The following is an 18,812-nucleotide window of genomic DNA, read 5'->3' on the forward strand; positions in this document are numbered from 1 at the left end:
ATGTGCCAATCTGTGTGTGTGTGTGTCTGTGTCAATGGGTCTTGTAGTTCATTCATAAATATATATTTGATGACACTTTTGTAAGGCATTTTTAGTATTATTTAGTTAACATATTACTTAGACCCTATGTGTTTTTAGGCTTACCTTTTTTGCCTTTGAGCCTTTGAAATAATAAAAAATTTGTTTTGTTTTTTATCTTGTGTTTTTATTTATAATTCTTTATATTTTTTCTTGGGGGTAGTGCAATTTTACATTTAGGGTTTTATTCATTAGTTTGTAAGTAAGTAGAATTCAAGTTTTAGTTTAATATAATTTAAAGTTTTATATTCAAAATTTTGCACTTCGTTTATTTTATAAATTTTAGGTTTTAGCACAATTTTCTTATATGGTTGTTTTACAATTTTAATATTTTTGTGTTGTGTAAATTTGTTTAAATTTTTGTTAACAAATAATGTCCACTGTATGTAAAATATTCCTTTTTTTGTATATTTAATAATTTTGTTGTTGTTCACTGTGTTCTATGTTAAATGTTAATTAGATAATTTGATCACTTGTCACTCGGGGGGGAAACTTGTCTTCGCGACGGTAATTGCTTGAGAACTAACTATTGTCCAATTTGCATCGTCACATCAAACCTGTTTTGGCTGTTGACGATGCTTAGTTATTAGAATTCAGCATTGGAATTTACCGGTGGCTGCATAAATGTATGTGTGTATGTATTTACATTATTTACATCATTTTGTTATGATGCCATTTATGCGGCCGCCGGTAAATGCCCAACCAACAGTGTTGGGCAAATTAATAGCAATATTATGAACATTTTCTGGGCCCCGAATGACAAGTGTAAGTATTCATTTCTAATATACCATAAGGATCCTCGGTCTTCAGTTCCTCGGCATGTTCTTGATTGGCCCAGCAAACACGTAGCCCAGTTGAGTGTTGTACGCCAGGACATCTCCAATTCCAGCTGCTGTACACCCATCTTTCCTTATGGCGGAGTACGTGTCCGCTCCCAGTTCCACATCGATTGGACTATTTCCTCGGGGATCAGGGTCAGCAAGGGCGTAATTTGTAAAGCATCTAGTGGGGTCTTCAAGTATCGGGTCTGAGTAAATGCGTCTGGGCAGGTCTTCGATTATTAGCGCATTTACCTTCAGACTCCAAGTAGAGTTTGTGCGGCGGGGCGAAACGGTGAAGGTGGTGAATCGCTCCCCTCTGTAGTTCCGCGACTGCAGACCCAGGCGACGGAACGCGGCGTACGAAATCTTAGACATCGTCGCAGATTGGCTAATAATGGCTCGCAGCATACTGAACCCCTCCATGCCCTCGGCCGTTATGCGTACCATCGCTGTTGGTACAAACACCAAATCCCATGCGAAGGCTGGGGTTGTAATGGCCTCGATGTTGAGGGATACCTCGTCCAACTGAGACGCCCCGTGCAATAGGGTATGGTGCCGGTCGTTGCATCTCCGGCAACCAGTTAAAGACGGGCAGTCGGGGGCCAAATGACTTCTCGCCAGGCAATTTCGGCAATACCCCCGACGCTCCACGGTCTCATACCGCTGGAAGGGCGTCTGTCTGCGGAACCTCTCACAGGCACTGAGGGCATGGTCATCTTGGCAGAGCCCACATGAATATTGCCAGTAGCTTGGTCTTTCTTGGCGTTGGCGGGGTCTTACGTCGGATCGACTTCTCTGTCGCCTTTCAGGGGATGTGGAACTGGGACGATGGATGGGTCGATTGGCGCTTCTTGCTGTGGGACGGGCAGGTGAGTCTGGGCTACGGTTGCGATCGTCCAGACGGCAGTCCTGGTAAGGCAAGTAAGCGGCCATATCTGAAAAGAAATTGAGGCGAGTACTAAATTCTTTTTTGAGTGGGAATCCGACTAGTCAGTCGGAAAACAATTTGACAATTTTTGTAATGGGTCTGCTAATGTTGCCACTTGCCGTCCGTATGTCTACAACCCTGGTATTTTGGTCACTACCTGGATACGTTTTTTCGATACGACCTAACTTCCATTCATGCGGAGCCAATCTATCATCTTTTACGACAACTAAATCTCCTTCTTTGATGTTCTCCTTTTCATATTTCCACTTAGTTCTTCTGTGAAGTTCGTGAAGATATTCTAATTTCCATCTGTTGCAAAAGTATTGTGAAATAACTTTGAGTCTTTTCCAACGATTGACTAAGCTTAAATCTGTATCTGAAATGTCTGGTTCAGCTGGGGTAAGAATAGGTGTTCCTATTAAGAAATGACCAGGTGTCAAAGGGGAAAGGTCGTTTGGGTCGTCGCTAGCAGGACTTAAGGGTCGTGAGTTAAGGCAGCCTTCAATTCTTGATAAAATAGTTGTAAATTCTTCAAAAGTGAAATTCATTTTTGGGATACTTTTTCGTAAATGAGTTTTAAATGATTTGACGCCAGCTTCCCACAAGCCGCCCATGTGCGGAGCACCAGGAGGAATAAATTTCCAAGTAAGATTTTGAGTGAAATTATTTTGAATTGTGCTATTTTGAATATTCTTCATGAAAGCTAGTCTATCTCGCTTTAATAGATCAACCGCTCCCACAAAGTTTGTTCCGTTGTCCGAAAATATACAAGACGGACAACCTCGCCGACTAATAAACCTAGAAAAAGCGGCAAGAAAGGCATATGTCGACAAATCGCTTGTTGGTTCTAAATGTATAGTCTTAGTGGCGAAACAAACAAACAGGCACACGTAGCCCTTTGTAATAAAGCAGGCTCTTCCTGAATAACTTTTAATGTTAAAGGGTCCTGCAAAATCTACCCCTGTGTTTGTAAAGGGTCGAGAAAGAAAAGTGCGTTCAGGTGGTAGCGAAGCCATTATTTGAGTTTGGGTTTGTTTTTTGTGAATTAAGCAGATTCGACATTTTCGTATGGTTTGTTTGATAAGCGACTTGAGTCCGAATATCCAGAATTCGGACCTTAATACTCGGGTCATTAATTGATTACCCCCGTGTAAAGTAACCTTATGAGTGAATTCGACTAACAATTTGCTAAGTTTTGCGCCATGTGGTAATATTATTGGGTGACGTTCGCTGTAGGTAAGGGCTGGCGATTGTACCAATCGGCCATTTGCTCTAATAATACCCTTTGAGTCTAGAAATGGGTTGAGTGTCAACAGAGGACTTGAAGGAGAAATTTGAGTCTTTTTCATAAGTGCGTTGTATTCGTCTGCATATACGAATTTTTGTGTACGAATTATACAAGATCGTTTTCCATCTTGGATTTCCTCTGATGTAAGGTCGTTTGCTGAAGTGCGAAGGTGTTGTCTATTTACTCCAGTATTTTTCCAGAGTCTTAGGGCATATGCGTATGAGCGATAAATTTTAGATAAAGAGGAGAAATTTTTTAAAGGGTCTTCCTTTTCCGCGAAAAGCGTCATGACTTTTGCCGTTTTGGCTTCCAAATTTGTGTCATTTGGGATTTCATACGATGGCCAACGGTCTTTTGGCATTCTGAGCCATTGAGGTCCCTGCCACCAGAGATCACTAGTCTTTAGCTCTGCAGGCGAACATCCACGGCTCGCAATATCAGCTGGGTTATTTTCCGAATCAACATGTCTCCAATTTTCTTGTCCAACATTATCAGCAATTTCCGAGACTCTATTTCCAACAAATGTGCTCCAATGACAAGGAGGCTTTTTTAACCATGCTAAGACGATGGTAGAATCGGTCCAAAATTGTGTCGAATATTTTGATATTTGTAGGCTATTCACAATGGATTTAGCTAATTTTGATAGTAATACTGCCCCGCATAACTCGAGTCTGGGTATTGATAATTTTTTAATAGGAGCGACACGAGTCTTTGCTGCTAATAAGTATGTATGCGTCTTATGGTCAGTATTTTCCACCCGAATATAAAGAGTGGCTCCATATGCGCTTTCTGACGCGTCACAAAATCCATGAATCTCTACAGAACCATCTAGCGTGTATTGAATCCATCGAGGAACTCTCAGATATTCAATATCTTTGCTATTTTTGACGAAATTGTTCCAGTTCATCTGAGTTATTGGCTTCAATTGATCATCCCAGTCAATTTTGTCTAGCCAGATTTGTTGCATTATTAACTTAGCTACGACGACCACCGGTGCCAGCCATCCACATGGGTCAAACAATTTGGCTATCGTTGATAAAACTTCTCGTTTTGAAGATACATTTTTATTTTCCATTGAGGGCGGTGTAAACGAAAAATAATCGCCTGAGATATTCCATCGAATTCCAAGGGTCTTAGTTGAAGCATCTTCGGAAATGTCTAGCCAATTGAGTGGTAGCAAATGTTCATGTGGAATATCTTGTATTATTTTGCGATCATTTGATGCCCATTTCATTAGTGTAAAACCAGCAGAGTCTAAAGCAGCAGTTAATTCCTTTCGAGCTTTTATTGATTCATCTTCAGTGTGGCCGCCAGCTAATACATCATCAACATACAAATTATTCAAAATTATATTTGCGGCTCTAGGGTATGATTCTTTGACATCTTCTGCTAGTTTAAGAAGAGTTCTCAATGCTAAATATGGTGCGCAGTTAACTCCAAATGTAACTGTCAGCAGCTCATAATCCTCTACTGGGTTTTCCGGAGACTTTCTAAAGAGAATTCTTTGATATTTTGTTTGATTTGGATCCAAAAGTATTTGGCGATACATCTTTGTTATATCTGCATTGAAGGCATACTTGAAAAATCTCCATTTTAAAATTTGTAGTACCAAATCTTGTTGTAAAATGGGTCCCGGAAACAATATGTCATTGAGACTTGTTTTGTTTGATGATGGGCAAGAAGCATTGAAGACGACTCTTAACTTTGTCGTGATTCGATCTGGCTTAATTACTGCATGATGTGGTAGATAATAATTTGGCATTTTATCTATTTCATTCGGATTGATTTTCCTCATATGACCAAGTTCTAAGTATTCTAGTATTGAGGCATCATATTGTTCTTTGATCTCTGGTGTTTTCATAAGTTTTTTCTCCATTCTGTAGAATTGAGCTAGGGCGATGTTTCTGGAATTCCCCAATTCCTCGCATTTTTTGAATGGGAGAGTCACCACATATCTTCCATCCTTGTTCCGTATTGTTGTTTCAATGAAGTTTTGTTCACAAAATTGGTCTTCTTCTGACCGTAAAACTTTTTTAGGGGTCTCTTCCACCTCCCAAAAACGTGTAAGTACTTTCTCTATTGAAGTTGTATTTAGAAGTGATATTTGTTTTCGTTGAAGGATGCTTCCTGGTATGGGTCCTCCAACTATCCATCCAAAGTTGGTTTTTTGTGTTAAAATTGATCCAAATGTTTTCATTGGAGTTCCAATTGTGAATATTAATGGTCCTATGTCCATTCCAATAAGTAAATCGATTGGTTGACTAACGTAAAATTTCGGGTCAGCCAGTTCTAATGCTGTTACATCTCGAAGTTGTGATTCATCTAAGTTTTGTGGTGGTAGATTTGAAGGTAAGTTCTTTAAAACTGGAGCCCAGACTTCCAGTTTAAAGCTAGGGTCGTATTTGGATCTCATAGTGAACAAGCAAGATTTTGTTGAAGTCTCAGAAACAAATTGACTTAAGCCAGTGACATGAACTAAGTTATTCCGTGTAGGCAACTTCAAAAAGTTTTTCATCTTTTCCGAAATAAAGGTGGATTGTGATCCTGAGTCTATTAGAGCTCGGGCATCGTAAAGTTGTCCTTTGGTTTCAATTTGTACTATTGCTGTGAAGAGTAGTGTTCCTCCAGATTGTCGCTCACAAATTTGCTTATCTTGGAGGGTCAAAGTAGTAATAGTAGTTGGTTCTAGGTTTGTAGTGGACTGTATTTGATTTGTAAGAGCGGCAGCACTAGTACTAGGTCGTGCTTCCACTCGAGCTAGGTATGAGTTAGTTGTTTGGGTTTCCGTTCCCTTGTGTAACAAAGTGTTGTGTTTCATAGTACAAATACGGCAGCCAAAGCGACTTTTGCAATCCTTTACTCCGTGATTTGATGACAAGCAATTGTAGCATAAGTGTGATGTTTTCACGATGTGAATTCTGTCATTCACACTCTTTTTCAAAAATTCGCTGCAATCTCTTATGAAATGATTTGATTTGCAGACTTGACAAGTTTGAGTATTTTTCGGCTTATTTTGTTGAGGTAATATTACATTAGTAGGTCTTCCTCCAAAGTTGTTTGTATTTTTTGAGACAATTGTTTGAAATGTTTTCAAAAATCTAGGCGTGTGATTGTTAGTTGGTTTTTGTTGAGCAAATTTCGATGTAGAGGGCTTTATATTTCCAACTGATTCCAAAGTTTTGAATTTGTTTGTTAAGAAAGCGTCAAACTGTTCCCATTTTGGAATTTGTTTACAATCGCTTAATGAGTTCTCGAATTCTTCTAAAAAGCCTCTAGGTAATTTTGTTGAACAAATGTATATTAAAATCGGATCCCATCCTTTAACGTCGACATCAAGTATCCCCAGTGTCTGAATGCTGCTATTTACCGTGCGTTGTAGTTTTTGAATAGAGTGACTTGATTCAGTAGAAACTCCAGGTAGATTAAAAAGTGTCTTGATTTCTTCATTAATTTGCATTCGTTTATTCTCGTAACGATCTGTGAGATTTTTCCATGCTAATGTAAATCCATCATTAGTTAGTGGGACATGTGAAATAATTTCCCTTGCTTCTCCTGCTGTCTTTTGCGTCAAATGGAATAATTTTTCGACATTACTTAATTTTGAGTTGTTTATGTAAATTGCCGAAAATAGATCTCTGAAAGTCGGCCATTCTCTGTAACCACCTTTAAATGTGTCTGTATCGCATGGAGGTAGCCGCGATACGTTTGTGAAATCCACTTCCCTTCCTTGTTGTGACATCTCTGACTCTCTTTTCATTTTTTCCTGTGTCTTTTCATCCAAAAGATTTTGAATTTGTCCATTTATTGAACTCAGCGCTTTTTTGTACGATCCCATGGTATCCATATAGTGCTTCCTCAGTTTATTTTTATCAATCGGCTTTCCTTCCTCTTCTGGAACATAATCCCGACAGTCTATGTAGGCTCTCTTGACCTGGTCCCATGCAGAGTCCAACTCCATTCGTGTTGTTTCCAAAGTATGAACCGTGTCATCAGGTTTGGTTATTGAAAAAATTGAAATATAATCCAGAAGATCGTTGACGCAATTTATGAATTTATCGCTTAAAGTTTTATCCATTTTGAAAACTGAGCGTTAACCTTTACGAAATTTTGTTGGTTTACAAAAAAGAAAAGTTGCCCAATGAAAAGGACTAACTGGGTTTAGAATTTAAACTTTTATCCAAATTTTTATTTTTAAAATGAGGATAAGTTTCTTTCTCCAATATTTGTCGACGAAAACGATCTTATTTTATTGGTTTGAATCAACTTATATTTCGTTCCTTTCAATAATTTAAATTTTTTTCCAAAAATTCAAAAATTTTCTTTATATTTGACGCCGGACTGACTTGATTACAAATGTTTGCTGGGTTGCCAGAAGGGTCAAATTTTCGCCAAAATGAGCAAAAAGGAAAATAAAATCTCTTAAAGTCCACTTACAGGAGTATTTTATTTTTGCAATTCGACAAATAATCAAAAGTTTTTAAAACAAAAGTGTTTAAACGAGAATTGCAAAGCAGAAATTACCAGAGATGTTTTGCTCAGTAACAATTTTTTCCAAAAAAAAACGAGAGTCTAATTTGATTGTCAACGAGGAGTTGAAAATTCCAAAAAAAATTCAGAGAATCCAAAAAAATTTCAACGAAGTAAAAATGTGTGTTGGGTTGTCGAAAAAAATTTTAAAAATTTTTGGTTAAAATCACTTAATATCCTATGAAAGGAGGATTTTATTTTATAACCAATAACTTTGATTATTGCTTGTGAAAATTTGTCTGATTCAACAAATTTTCTAAATTCGCCAAATTTTTTCGATAAAATTCGCAACGAGAATTAGAGAAAATTATGTATGTATAAATCCAAATATTTCAGCAGAAATATTTCAAACAAATAATTTGGGTCAAAAATCCAAAAATTTGAGCAAAAATTTCCAAAAAATTTGATTTGGGTCAAGGTCCAGATATTTCAGCGGAAAATTTTATGTCCCAGCAAAATATTTCAAAAGAAAATAATTTGGGTCAAAATCCAAATATTTTCAGCATAAATTTCAAGGAATTGCAGAAAAATTCAAGAAATTGCAAAAATCAAGAAATTGAAAAAAAAAAATCCAAGGAAGAAATTTTTCCCAAAAAGTCGTGTAATGTGTCACAAAATCAAAAAAGTATACCAGCAAAATATTTCTGCGAAAAATGCAAGAAATTAATTTTGGGTCACAGAAAAAATTTTTAAGCTCCTTAGAGCAATAAATATTGTGCTAAATGGGAAAAAAGGTTAAAATTAGAATAAAAATAAAAAATTGTAAATATATGGGATCGATTGTATGTCTGTCCACCAGACTCCGATATATAATTTGTTCTCCAAAATTTAAAAAAAATTTGTAGTTTAAGTTTCTCATGTATGTCTGTCCACGCTTGCTTGTTTGCCAATTTTTTTTTTTCAAAAAATTCAAATACGTTTGTTGGTTTTGTATAACATGTATGTCTGTCCACCAGACGCTTGCTTTTTTTTCAAAAAATGTTTCAAAAAAATTTAGGTTATTTTTCGTCTGTCCACCAGACGCTATTTTTTAAACGGGTTTTATTTACTCGTTTATGTATTCGGATGACGCCAAATTTGTCCAAAAAATATGGCGACTATATATTGCAAGTGACGCTTTGTTTCAAAATTTGTATATAAAATTGTTGCAATATGGCGTTTATGTGCTTTCTTGGTGACGCCAATTTTCCAAAGTTTAAAGCTTATGTGTTTGTGTCAATATGGCGCTTATGTATTCGCCTGAACTCCACGTTCAGAAAATTCCAAAATTTTTAGTATATATATTTGTATATGGCTGAAAATTCCCGTTTTTCAGAAAAGAATATGTCTGCCTGTTTTTTACCGGGTCAAAAGCCAAATGTCCGTCCAGAAAAATGGCTCAAAATTGGGAAATTTTCAGTCATTGTGTCAGAGTGGGCAACTAGCAGCTTTGAATATGGGTCAAAGTGTTATTGCAAATTATGGGAATATGCGGGTCAATGCAAATATTAAAGATTTGCTTGCTCCCGAAATGCCCTTTTGTGTCAAAAAAGAAAATTTCACGAGTACTCACTTTAGATTTTTTTTTCCGGGTCTCGATGTTGTACCTTGTTTGTTGTTGTTGTGCTGCGCGTGTCCGTCCGCTTCTCCTTTGCTGCTGTTTCCACAATTGTCCTGGTTGTTGCTCTTTGTGTCACTGTAAATTGTCTCTTGAATATTACTTTTTAACGTCTCTTCTGTAACACTGTGTATTGTCTTCTTTTGTATAAAAAACTTTTTATCACTTTTTATTAATTGTTTAGATTTTATATTTTTTAAAATTGAAGAAAAAATTTAATTTTTCTAAAATTTTAAAAATTTTATTTTTTTGTAACACTGTGTATAGTCTCTTTTCGTTGCACTGTTCACTGTCTATTTTTTTTTTGAAAAATTTTTCCAAAGTTTATTGTATTTTTTTTTTCAAAACTTTTTTAACTTTCCACTTATTTTTGCACCCCACTGTATTTTTTCACTGTTCTTTTTTCACTGTTTTTTTTCTGTCCGTCCACTCACAAAATTTTTTTTCGTTTTTAATAATTTAAAAAACTTCACTTTTTTAATCCGGCTCTGGAGGACCAAATGTTTTTAGGCTTACCTTTTTTGCCTTTGAGCCTTTGAAATAATAAAAAATTTGTTTTGTTTTTTATCTTGTGTTTTTATTTATAATTCTTTATATTTTTTCTTGGGGGTAGTGCAATTTTACATTTAGGGTTTTATTCATTAGTTTGTAAGTAAGTAGAATTCAAGTTTTAGTTTAATATAATTTAAAGTTTTATATTCAAAATTTTGCACTTCGTTTATTTTATAAATTTTAGGTTTTAGCACAATTTTCTTATATGGTTGTTTTACAATTTTAATATTTTTGTGTTGTGTAAATTTGTTTAAATTTTTGTTAACAAATAATGTCCACTGTATGTAAAATATTCCTTTTTTTGTATATTTAATAATTTTGTTGTTGTTCACTGTGTTCTATGTTAAATGTTAATTAGATAATTTGATCACTTGTCACTCGGGGGGGAAACTTGTCTTCGCGACGGTAATTGCTTGAGAACTAACTATTGTCCAATTTGCATCGTCACATCAAACCTGTTTTGGCTGTTGACGATGCTTAGTTATTAGAATTCAGCATTGGAATTTACCGGTGGCTGCATAAATGTATGTGTGTATGTATTTACATTATTTACATCATTTTGTTATGATGCCATTTATGCGGCCGCCGGTAAATGCCCAACCAACAGTGTTGGGCAAATTAATAGCAATATTATGAACATTTTCTGGGCCCCGAATGACAAGTGTAAGTATTCATTTCTAATATACCATAAGGATCCTCGGTCTTCAGTTCCTCGGCATGTTCTTGATTGGCCCAGCAAACACGTAGCCCAGTTGAGTGTTGTACGCCAGGACATCTCCAATTCCAGCTGCTGTACACCCATCTTTCCTTATGGCGGAGTACGTGTCCGCTCCCAGTTCCACATCGATTGGACTATTTCCTCGGGGATCAGGGTCAGCAAGGGCGTAATTTGTAAAGCATCTAGTGGGGTCTTCAAGTATCGGGTCTGAGTAAATGCGTCTGGGCAGGTCTTCGATTATTAGCGCATTTACCTTCAGACTCCAAGTAGAGTTTGTGCGGCGGGGCGAAACGGTGAAGGTGGTGAATCGCTCCCCTCTGTAGTTCCGCGACTGCAGACCCAGGCGACGGAACGCGGCGTACGAAATCTTAGACATCGTCGCAGATTGGCTAATAATGGCTCGCAGCATACTGAACCCCTCCATGCCCTCGGCCGTTATGCGTACCATCGCTGTTGGTACAAACACCAAATCCCATGCGAAGGCTGGGGTTGTAATGGCCTCGATGTTGAGGGATACCTCGTCCAACTGAGACGCCCCGTGCAATAGGGTATGGTGCCGGTCGTTGCATCTCCGGCAACCAGTTAAAGACGGGCAGTCGGGGGCCAAATGACTTCTCGCCAGGCAATTTCGGCAATACCCCCGACGCTCCACGGTCTCATACCGCTGGAAGGGCGTCTGTCTGCGGAACCTCTCACAGGCACTGAGGGCATGGTCATCTTGGCAGAGCCCACATGAATATTGCCAGTAGCTTGGTCTTTCTTGGCGTTGGCGGGGTCTTACGTCGGATCGACTTCTCTGTCGCCTTTCAGGGGATGTGGAACTGGGACGATGGATGGGTCGATTGGCGCTTCTTGCTGTGGGACGGGCAGGTGAGTCTGGGCTACGGTTGCGATCGTCCAGACGGCAGTCCTGGTAAGGCAAGTAAGCGGCCATATCTGAAAAGAAATTGAGGCGAGTACTAAATTCTTTTTTGAGTGGGAATCCGACTAGTCAGTCGGAAAACAATTTGACAATTTTTGTAATGGGTCTGCTAATGTTGCCACTTGCCGTCCGTATGTCTACAACCCTGGTATTTTGGTCACTACCTGGATACGTTTTTTCGATACGACCTAACTTCCATTCATGCGGAGCCAATCTATCATCTTTTACGACAACTAAATCTCCTTCTTTGATGTTCTCCTTTTCATATTTCCACTTAGTTCTTCTGTGAAGTTCGTGAAGATATTCTAATTTCCATCTGTTGCAAAAGTATTGTGAAATAACTTTGAGTCTTTTCCAACGATTGACTAAGCTTAAATCTGTATCTGAAATGTCTGGTTCAGCTGGGGTAAGAATAGGTGTTCCTATTAAGAAATGACCAGGTGTCAAAGGGGAAAGGTCGTTTGGGTCGTCGCTAGCAGGACTTAAGGGTCGTGAGTTAAGGCAGCCTTCAATTCTTGATAAAATAGTTGTAAATTCTTCAAAAGTGAAATTCATTTTTGGGATACTTTTTCGTAAATGAGTTTTAAATGATTTGACGCCAGCTTCCCACAAGCCGCCCATGTGCGGAGCACCAGGAGGAATAAATTTCCAAGTAAGATTTTGAGTGAAATTATTTTGAATTGTGCTATTTTGAATATTCTTCATGAAAGCTAGTCTATCTCGCTTTAATAGATCAACCGCTCCCACAAAGTTTGTTCCGTTGTCCGAAAATATACAAGACGGACAACCTCGCCGACTAATAAACCTAGAAAAAGCGGCAAGAAAGGCATATGTCGACAAATCGCTTGTTGGTTCTAAATGTATAGTCTTAGTGGCGAAACAAACAAACAGGCACACGTAGCCCTTTGTAATAAAGCAGGCTCTTCCTGAATAACTTTTAATGTTAAAGGGTCCTGCAAAATCTACCCCTGTGTTTGTAAAGGGTCGAGAAAGAAAAGTGCGTTCAGGTGGTAGCGAAGCCATTATTTGAGTTTGGGTTTGTTTTTTGTGAATTAAGCAGATTCGACATTTTCGTATGGTTTGTTTGATAAGCGACTTGAGTCCGAATATCCAGAATTCGGACCTTAATACTCGGGTCATTAATTGATTACCCCCGTGTAAAGTAACCTTATGAGTGAATTCGACTAACAATTTGCTAAGTTTTGCGCCATGTGGTAATATTATTGGGTGACGTTCGCTGTAGGTAAGGGCTGGCGATTGTACCAATCGGCCATTTGCTCTAATAATACCCTTTGAGTCTAGAAATGGGTTGAGTGTCAACAGAGGACTTGAAGGAGAAATTTGAGTCTTTTTCATAAGTGCGTTGTATTCGTCTGCATATACGAATTTTTGTGTACGAATTATACAAGATCGTTTTCCATCTTGGATTTCCTCTGATGTAAGGTCGTTTGCTGAAGTGCGAAGGTGTTGTCTATTTACTCCAGTATTTTTCCAGAGTCTTAGGGCATATGCGTATGAGCGATAAATTTTAGATAAAGAGGAGAAATTTTTTAAAGGGTCTTCCTTTTCCGCGAAAAGCGTCATGACTTTTGCCGTTTTGGCTTCCAAATTTGTGTCATTTGGGATTTCATACGATGGCCAACGGTCTTTTGGCATTCTGAGCCATTGAGGTCCCTGCCACCAGAGATCACTAGTCTTTAGCTCTGCAGGCGAACATCCACGGCTCGCAATATCAGCTGGGTTATTTTCCGAATCAACATGTCTCCAATTTTCTTGTCCAACATTATCAGCAATTTCCGAGACTCTATTTCCAACAAATGTGCTCCAATGACAAGGAGGCTTTTTTAACCATGCTAAGACGATGGTAGAATCGGTCCAAAATTGTGTCGAATATTTTGATATTTGTAGGCTATTCACAATGGATTTAGCTAATTTTGATAGTAATACTGCCCCGCATAACTCGAGTCTGGGTATTGATAATTTTTTAATAGGAGCGACACGAGTCTTTGCTGCTAATAAGTATGTATGCGTCTTATGGTCAGTATTTTCCACCCGAATATAAAGAGTGGCTCCATATGCGCTTTCTGACGCGTCACAAAATCCATGAATCTCTACAGAACCATCTAGCGTGTATTGAATCCATCGAGGAACTCTCAGATATTCAATATCTTTGCTATTTTTGACGAAATTGTTCCAGTTCATCTGAGTTATTGGCTTCAATTGATCATCCCAGTCAATTTTGTCTAGCCAGATTTGTTGCATTATTAACTTAGCTACGACGACCACCGGTGCCAGCCATCCACATGGGTCAAACAATTTGGCTATCGTTGATAAAACTTCTCGTTTTGAAGATACATTTTTATTTTCCATTGAGGGCGGTGTAAACGAAAAATAATCGCCTGAGATATTCCATCGAATTCCAAGGGTCTTAGTTGAAGCATCTTCGGAAATGTCTAGCCAATTGAGTGGTAGCAAATGTTCATGTGGAATATCTTGTATTATTTTGCGATCATTTGATGCCCATTTCATTAGTGTAAAACCAGCAGAGTCTAAAGCAGCAGTTAATTCCTTTCGAGCTTTTATTGATTCATCTTCAGTGTGGCCGCCAGCTAATACATCATCAACATACAAATTATTCAAAATTATATTTGCGGCTCTAGGGTATGATTCTTTGACATCTTCTGCTAGTTTAAGAAGAGTTCTCAATGCTAAATATGGTGCGCAGTTAACTCCAAATGTAACTGTCAGCAGCTCATAATCCTCTACTGGGTTTTCCGGAGACTTTCTAAAGAGAATTCTTTGATATTTTGTTTGATTTGGATCCAAAAGTATTTGGCGATACATCTTTGTTATATCTGCATTGAAGGCATACTTGAAAAATCTCCATTTTAAAATTTGTAGTACCAAATCTTGTTGTAAAATGGGTCCCGGAAACAATATGTCATTGAGACTTGTTTTGTTTGATGATGGGCAAGAAGCATTGAAGACGACTCTTAACTTTGTCGTGATTCGATCTGGCTTAATTACTGCATGATGTGGTAGATAATAATTTGGCATTTTATCTATTTCATTCGGATTGATTTTCCTCATATGACCAAGTTCTAAGTATTCTAGTATTGAGGCATCATATTGTTCTTTGATCTCTGGTGTTTTCATAAGTTTTTTCTCCATTCTGTAGAATTGAGCTAGGGCGATGTTTCTGGAATTCCCCAATTCCTCGCATTTTTTGAATGGGAGAGTCACCACATATCTTCCATCCTTGTTCCGTATTGTTGTTTCAATGAAGTTTTGTTCACAAAATTGGTCTTCTTCTGACCGTAAAACTTTTTTAGGGGTCTCTTCCACCTCCCAAAAACGTGTAAGTACTTTCTCTATTGAAGTTGTATTTAGAAGTGATATTTGTTTTCGTTGAAGGATGCTTCCTGGTATGGGTCCTCCAACTATCCATCCAAAGTTGGTTTTTTGTGTTAAAATTGATCCAAATGTTTTCATTGGAGTTCCAATTGTGAATATTAATGGTCCTATGTCCATTCCAATAAGTAAATCGATTGGTTGACTAACGTAAAATTTCGGGTCAGCCAGTTCTAATGCTGTTACATCTCGAAGTTGTGATTCATCTAAGTTTTGTGGTGGTAGATTTGAAGGTAAGTTCTTTAAAACTGGAGCCCAGACTTCCAGTTTAAAGCTAGGGTCGTATTTGGATCTCATAGTGAACAAGCAAGATTTTGTTGAAGTCTCAGAAACAAATTGACTTAAGCCAGTGACATGAACTAAGTTATTCCGTGTAGGCAACTTCAAAAAGTTTTTCATCTTTTCCGAAATAAAGGTGGATTGTGATCCTGAGTCTATTAGAGCTCGGGCATCGTAAAGTTGTCCTTTGGTTTCAATTTGTACTATTGCTGTGAAGAGTAGTGTTCCTCCAGATTGTCGCTCACAAATTTGCTTATCTTGGAGGGTCAAAGTAGTAATAGTAGTTGGTTCTAGGTTTGTAGTGGACTGTATTTGATTTGTAAGAGCGGCAGCACTAGTACTAGGTCGTGCTTCCACTCGAGCTAGGTATGAGTTAGTTGTTTGGGTTTCCGTTCCCTTGTGTAACAAAGTGTTGTGTTTCATAGTACAAATACGGCAGCCAAAGCGACTTTTGCAATCCTTTACTCCGTGATTTGATGACAAGCAATTGTAGCATAAGTGTGATGTTTTCACGATGTGAATTCTGTCATTCACACTCTTTTTCAAAAATTCGCTGCAATCTCTTATGAAATGATTTGATTTGCAGACTTGACAAGTTTGAGTATTTTTCGGCTTATTTTGTTGAGGTAATATTACATTAGTAGGTCTTCCTCCAAAGTTGTTTGTATTTTTTGAGACATTTGTTTGAAATGTTTTCAAAAATCTAGGCGTGTGATTGTTAGTTGGTTTTTGTTGAGCAAATTTCGATGTAGAGGGCTTTATATTTCCAACTGATTCCAAAGTTTTGAATTTGTTTGTTAAGAAAGCGTCAAACTGTTCCCATTTTGGAATTTGTTTACAATCGCTTAATGAGTTCTCGAATTCTTCTAAAAAGCCTCTAGGTAATTTTGTTGAACAAATGTATATTAAAATCGGATCCCATCCTTTAACGTCGACATCAAGTATCCCCAGTGTCTGAATGCTGCTATTTACCGTGCGTTGTAGTTTTTGAATAGAGTGACTTGATTCAGTAGAAACTCCAGGTAGATTAAAAAGTGTCTTGATTTCTTCATTAATTTGCATTCGTTTATTCTCGTAACGATCTGTGAGATTTTTCCATGCTAATGTAAATCCATCATTAGTTAGTGGGACATGTGAAATAATTTCCCTTGCTTCTCCTGCTGTCTTTTGCGTCAAATGGAATAATTTTTCGACATTACTTAATTTTGAGTTGTTTATGTAAATTGCCGAAAATAGATCTCTGAAAGTCGGCCATTCTCTGTAACCACCTTTAAATGTGTCTGTATCGCATGGAGGTAGCCGCGATACGTTTGTGAAATCCACTTCCCTTCCTTGTTGTGACATCTCTGACTCTCTTTTCATTTTTTCCTGTGTCTTTTCATCCAAAAGATTTTGAATTTGTCCATTTATTGAACTCAGCGCTTTTTTGTACGATCCCATGGTATCCATATAGTGCTTCCTCAGTTTATTTTTATCAATCGGCTTTCCTTCCTCTTCTGGAACATAATCCCGACAGTCTATGTAGGCTCTCTTGACCTGGTCCCATGCAGAGTCCAACTCCATTCGTGTTGTTTCCAAAGTATGAACCGTGTCATCAGGTTTGGTTATTGAAAAAATTGAAATATAATCCAGAAGATCGTTGACGCAATTTATGAATTTATCGCTTAAAGTTTTATCCATTTTGAAAACTGAGCGTTAACCTTTACGAAATTTTGTTGGTTTACAAAAAAGAAAAGTTGCCCAATGAAAAGGACTAACTGGGTTTAGAATTTAAACTTTTATCCAAATTTTTATTTTTAAAATGAGGATAAGTTTCTTTCTCCAATATTTGTCGACGAAAACGATCTTATTTTATTGGTTTGAATCAACTTATATTTCGTTCCTTTCAATAATTTAAATTTTTTTCCAAAAATTCAAAAATTTTCTTTATATTTGACGCCGGACTGACTTGATTACAAATGTTTGCTGGGTTGCCAGAAGGGTCAAATTTTCGCCAAAATGAGCAAAAAGGAAAATAAAATCTCTTAAAGTCCACTTACAGGAGTATTTTATTTTTGCAATTCGACAAATAATCAAAAGTTTTTAAAACAAAAGTGTTTAAACGAGAATTGCAAAGCAGAAATTACCAGAGATGTTTTGCTCAGTAACAATTTTTTCCAAAAAAAAACGAGAGTCTAATTTGATTGTCAACGAGGAGTTGAAAATTCCAAAAAAAATTCAGAGAATCCAAAAAAATTTCAACGAAGTAAAAATGTGTGTTGGGTTGTCGAAAAAAATTTTAAAAATTTTTGGTTAAAATCACTTAATATCCTATGAAAGGAGGATTTTATTTTATAACCAATAACTTTGATTATTGCTTGTGAAAATTTGTCTGATTCAACAAATTTTCTAAATTCGCCAAATTTTTTCGATAAAATTCGCAACGAGAATTAGAGAAAATTATGTATGTATAAATCCAAATATTTCAGCAGAAATATTTCAAACAAATAATTTGGGTCAAAAATCCAAAAATTTGAGCAAAAATTTCCAAAAAATTTGATTTGGGTCAAGGTCCAGATATTTCAGCGGAAAATTTTATGTCCCAGCAAAATATTTCAAAAGAAAATAATTTGGGTCAAAATCCAAATATTTTCAGCATAAATTTCAAGGAATTGCAGAAAAATTCAAGAAATTGCAAAAATCAAGAAATTGAAAAAAAAAATCCAAGGAAGAAATTTTTCCCAAAAAGTCGTGTAATGTGTCACAAAATCAAAAAAGTATACCAGCAAAATATTTCTGCGAAAAATGCAAGAAATTAATTTTGGGTCACAGAAAAAATTTTTAAGCTCCTTAGAGCAATAAATATTGTGCTAAATGGGAAAAAAGGTTAAAATTAGAATAAAAATAAAAAATTGTAAATATATGGGATCGATTGTATGTCTGTCCACCAGACTCCGATATATAATTTGTTCTCCAAAATTTAAAAAAAATTTGTAGTTTAAGTTTCTCATGTATGTCTGTCCACGCTTGCTTGTTTGCCAATTTTTTTTTTTCAAAAAATTCAAATACGTTTGTTGGTTTTGTATAACATGTATGTCTGTCCACCAGACGCTTGCTTTTTTTTCAAAAAATGTTTCAAAAAAATTTAGGTTATTTTTCGTCTGTCCACCAGACGCTATTTTTTAAACGGGTTTTATTTACTCGTTTATGTATTCGGATGACGCCAAATTTGTCCAAAAAATATGGCGACTATATATTGCAAGTGACGCTTTGTTTCAAAATTTGTATATAAAATTGTTGCAATATGGCGTTTATGTGCTTTCTTGGTGACGCCAATTTTCCAAAGTTTAAAGCTTATGTGTTTGTGTCAATATGGCGCTTATGTATTCGCCTGAACTCCACGTTCAGAAAATTCCAAAATTTTTAGTATATATATTTGTATATGGCTGAAAATTCCCGTTTTTCAGAAAAGAATATGTCTGCCTGTTTTTTACCGGGTCAAAAGCCAAATGTCCGTCCAGAAAAATGGCTCAAAATTGGGAAATTTTCAGTCATTGTGTCAGAGTGGGCAACTAGCAGCTTTGAATATGGGTCAAAGTGTTATTGCAAATTATGGGAATATGCGGGTCAATGCAAATATTAAAGATTTGCTTGCTCCCGAAATGCCCTTTTGTGTCAAAAAAGAAAATTTCACGAGTACTCACTTTAGATT

At 36.9% G+C, this 18,812-nt stretch overlaps 3 protein-coding genes across 6 annotated transcripts in view; all 3 read right to left on the reverse strand.

Annotated features, from left to right (window-relative positions):
- Positions 1-18,812, reverse strand: part of LOC101895437 (tubby-related protein 4) — a 92,501-nt gene that overhangs the window by 30,357 nt on the left and 43,332 nt on the right. The gene's annotated exons all lie outside the window — the stretch shown is intronic.
- LOC131800634 (uncharacterized) lies at positions 235-8,485 on the reverse strand. 2 transcript variants are annotated; one of them, XM_059118171.1, is made up of 2 exons: positions 867-8,485; positions 235-518 (listed from the first exon to the last, which is right to left on the reverse strand). In XM_059118171.1, exon 1 carries the CDS (start codon positions 1,830-1,832, stop codon positions 885-887), a length of 948 nt encoding a protein of 315 aa, XP_058974154.1. In that variant the 5' UTR covers positions 1,833-8,485; the 3' UTR covers positions 235-518; positions 867-884. The 2 variants fall into 2 exon arrangements, 1 of the variants encoding a protein (XP_058974154.1); XR_009341480.1 differs by having other exon boundaries at positions 255-518; positions 867-6,210.
- LOC131800632 (uncharacterized) lies at positions 9,776-17,771 on the reverse strand. Of its 2 annotated transcripts, none has more exons than XM_059118167.1 (2): positions 10,478-17,771; positions 9,776-10,129 (listed from the first exon to the last, which is right to left on the reverse strand). In XM_059118167.1, exon 1 carries the CDS (start codon positions 11,441-11,443, stop codon positions 10,496-10,498), a length of 948 nt encoding a protein of 315 aa, XP_058974150.1. In that variant the 5' UTR covers positions 11,444-17,771; the 3' UTR covers positions 9,776-10,129; positions 10,478-10,495. The 2 variants fall into 2 exon arrangements, 1 of the variants encoding a protein (XP_058974150.1); XR_009341477.1 differs by having other exon boundaries at positions 9,820-10,129; positions 10,478-16,759.

Source organism: Musca domestica, unplaced genomic scaffold (assembly GCF_030504385.1).
Source record: "Musca domestica strain aabys unplaced genomic scaffold, Musca_domestica.polishedcontigs.V.1.1 1, whole genome shotgun sequence".
Classification (NCBI taxonomy): domain Eukaryota; kingdom Metazoa; phylum Arthropoda; class Insecta; order Diptera; family Muscidae; genus Musca; species Musca domestica.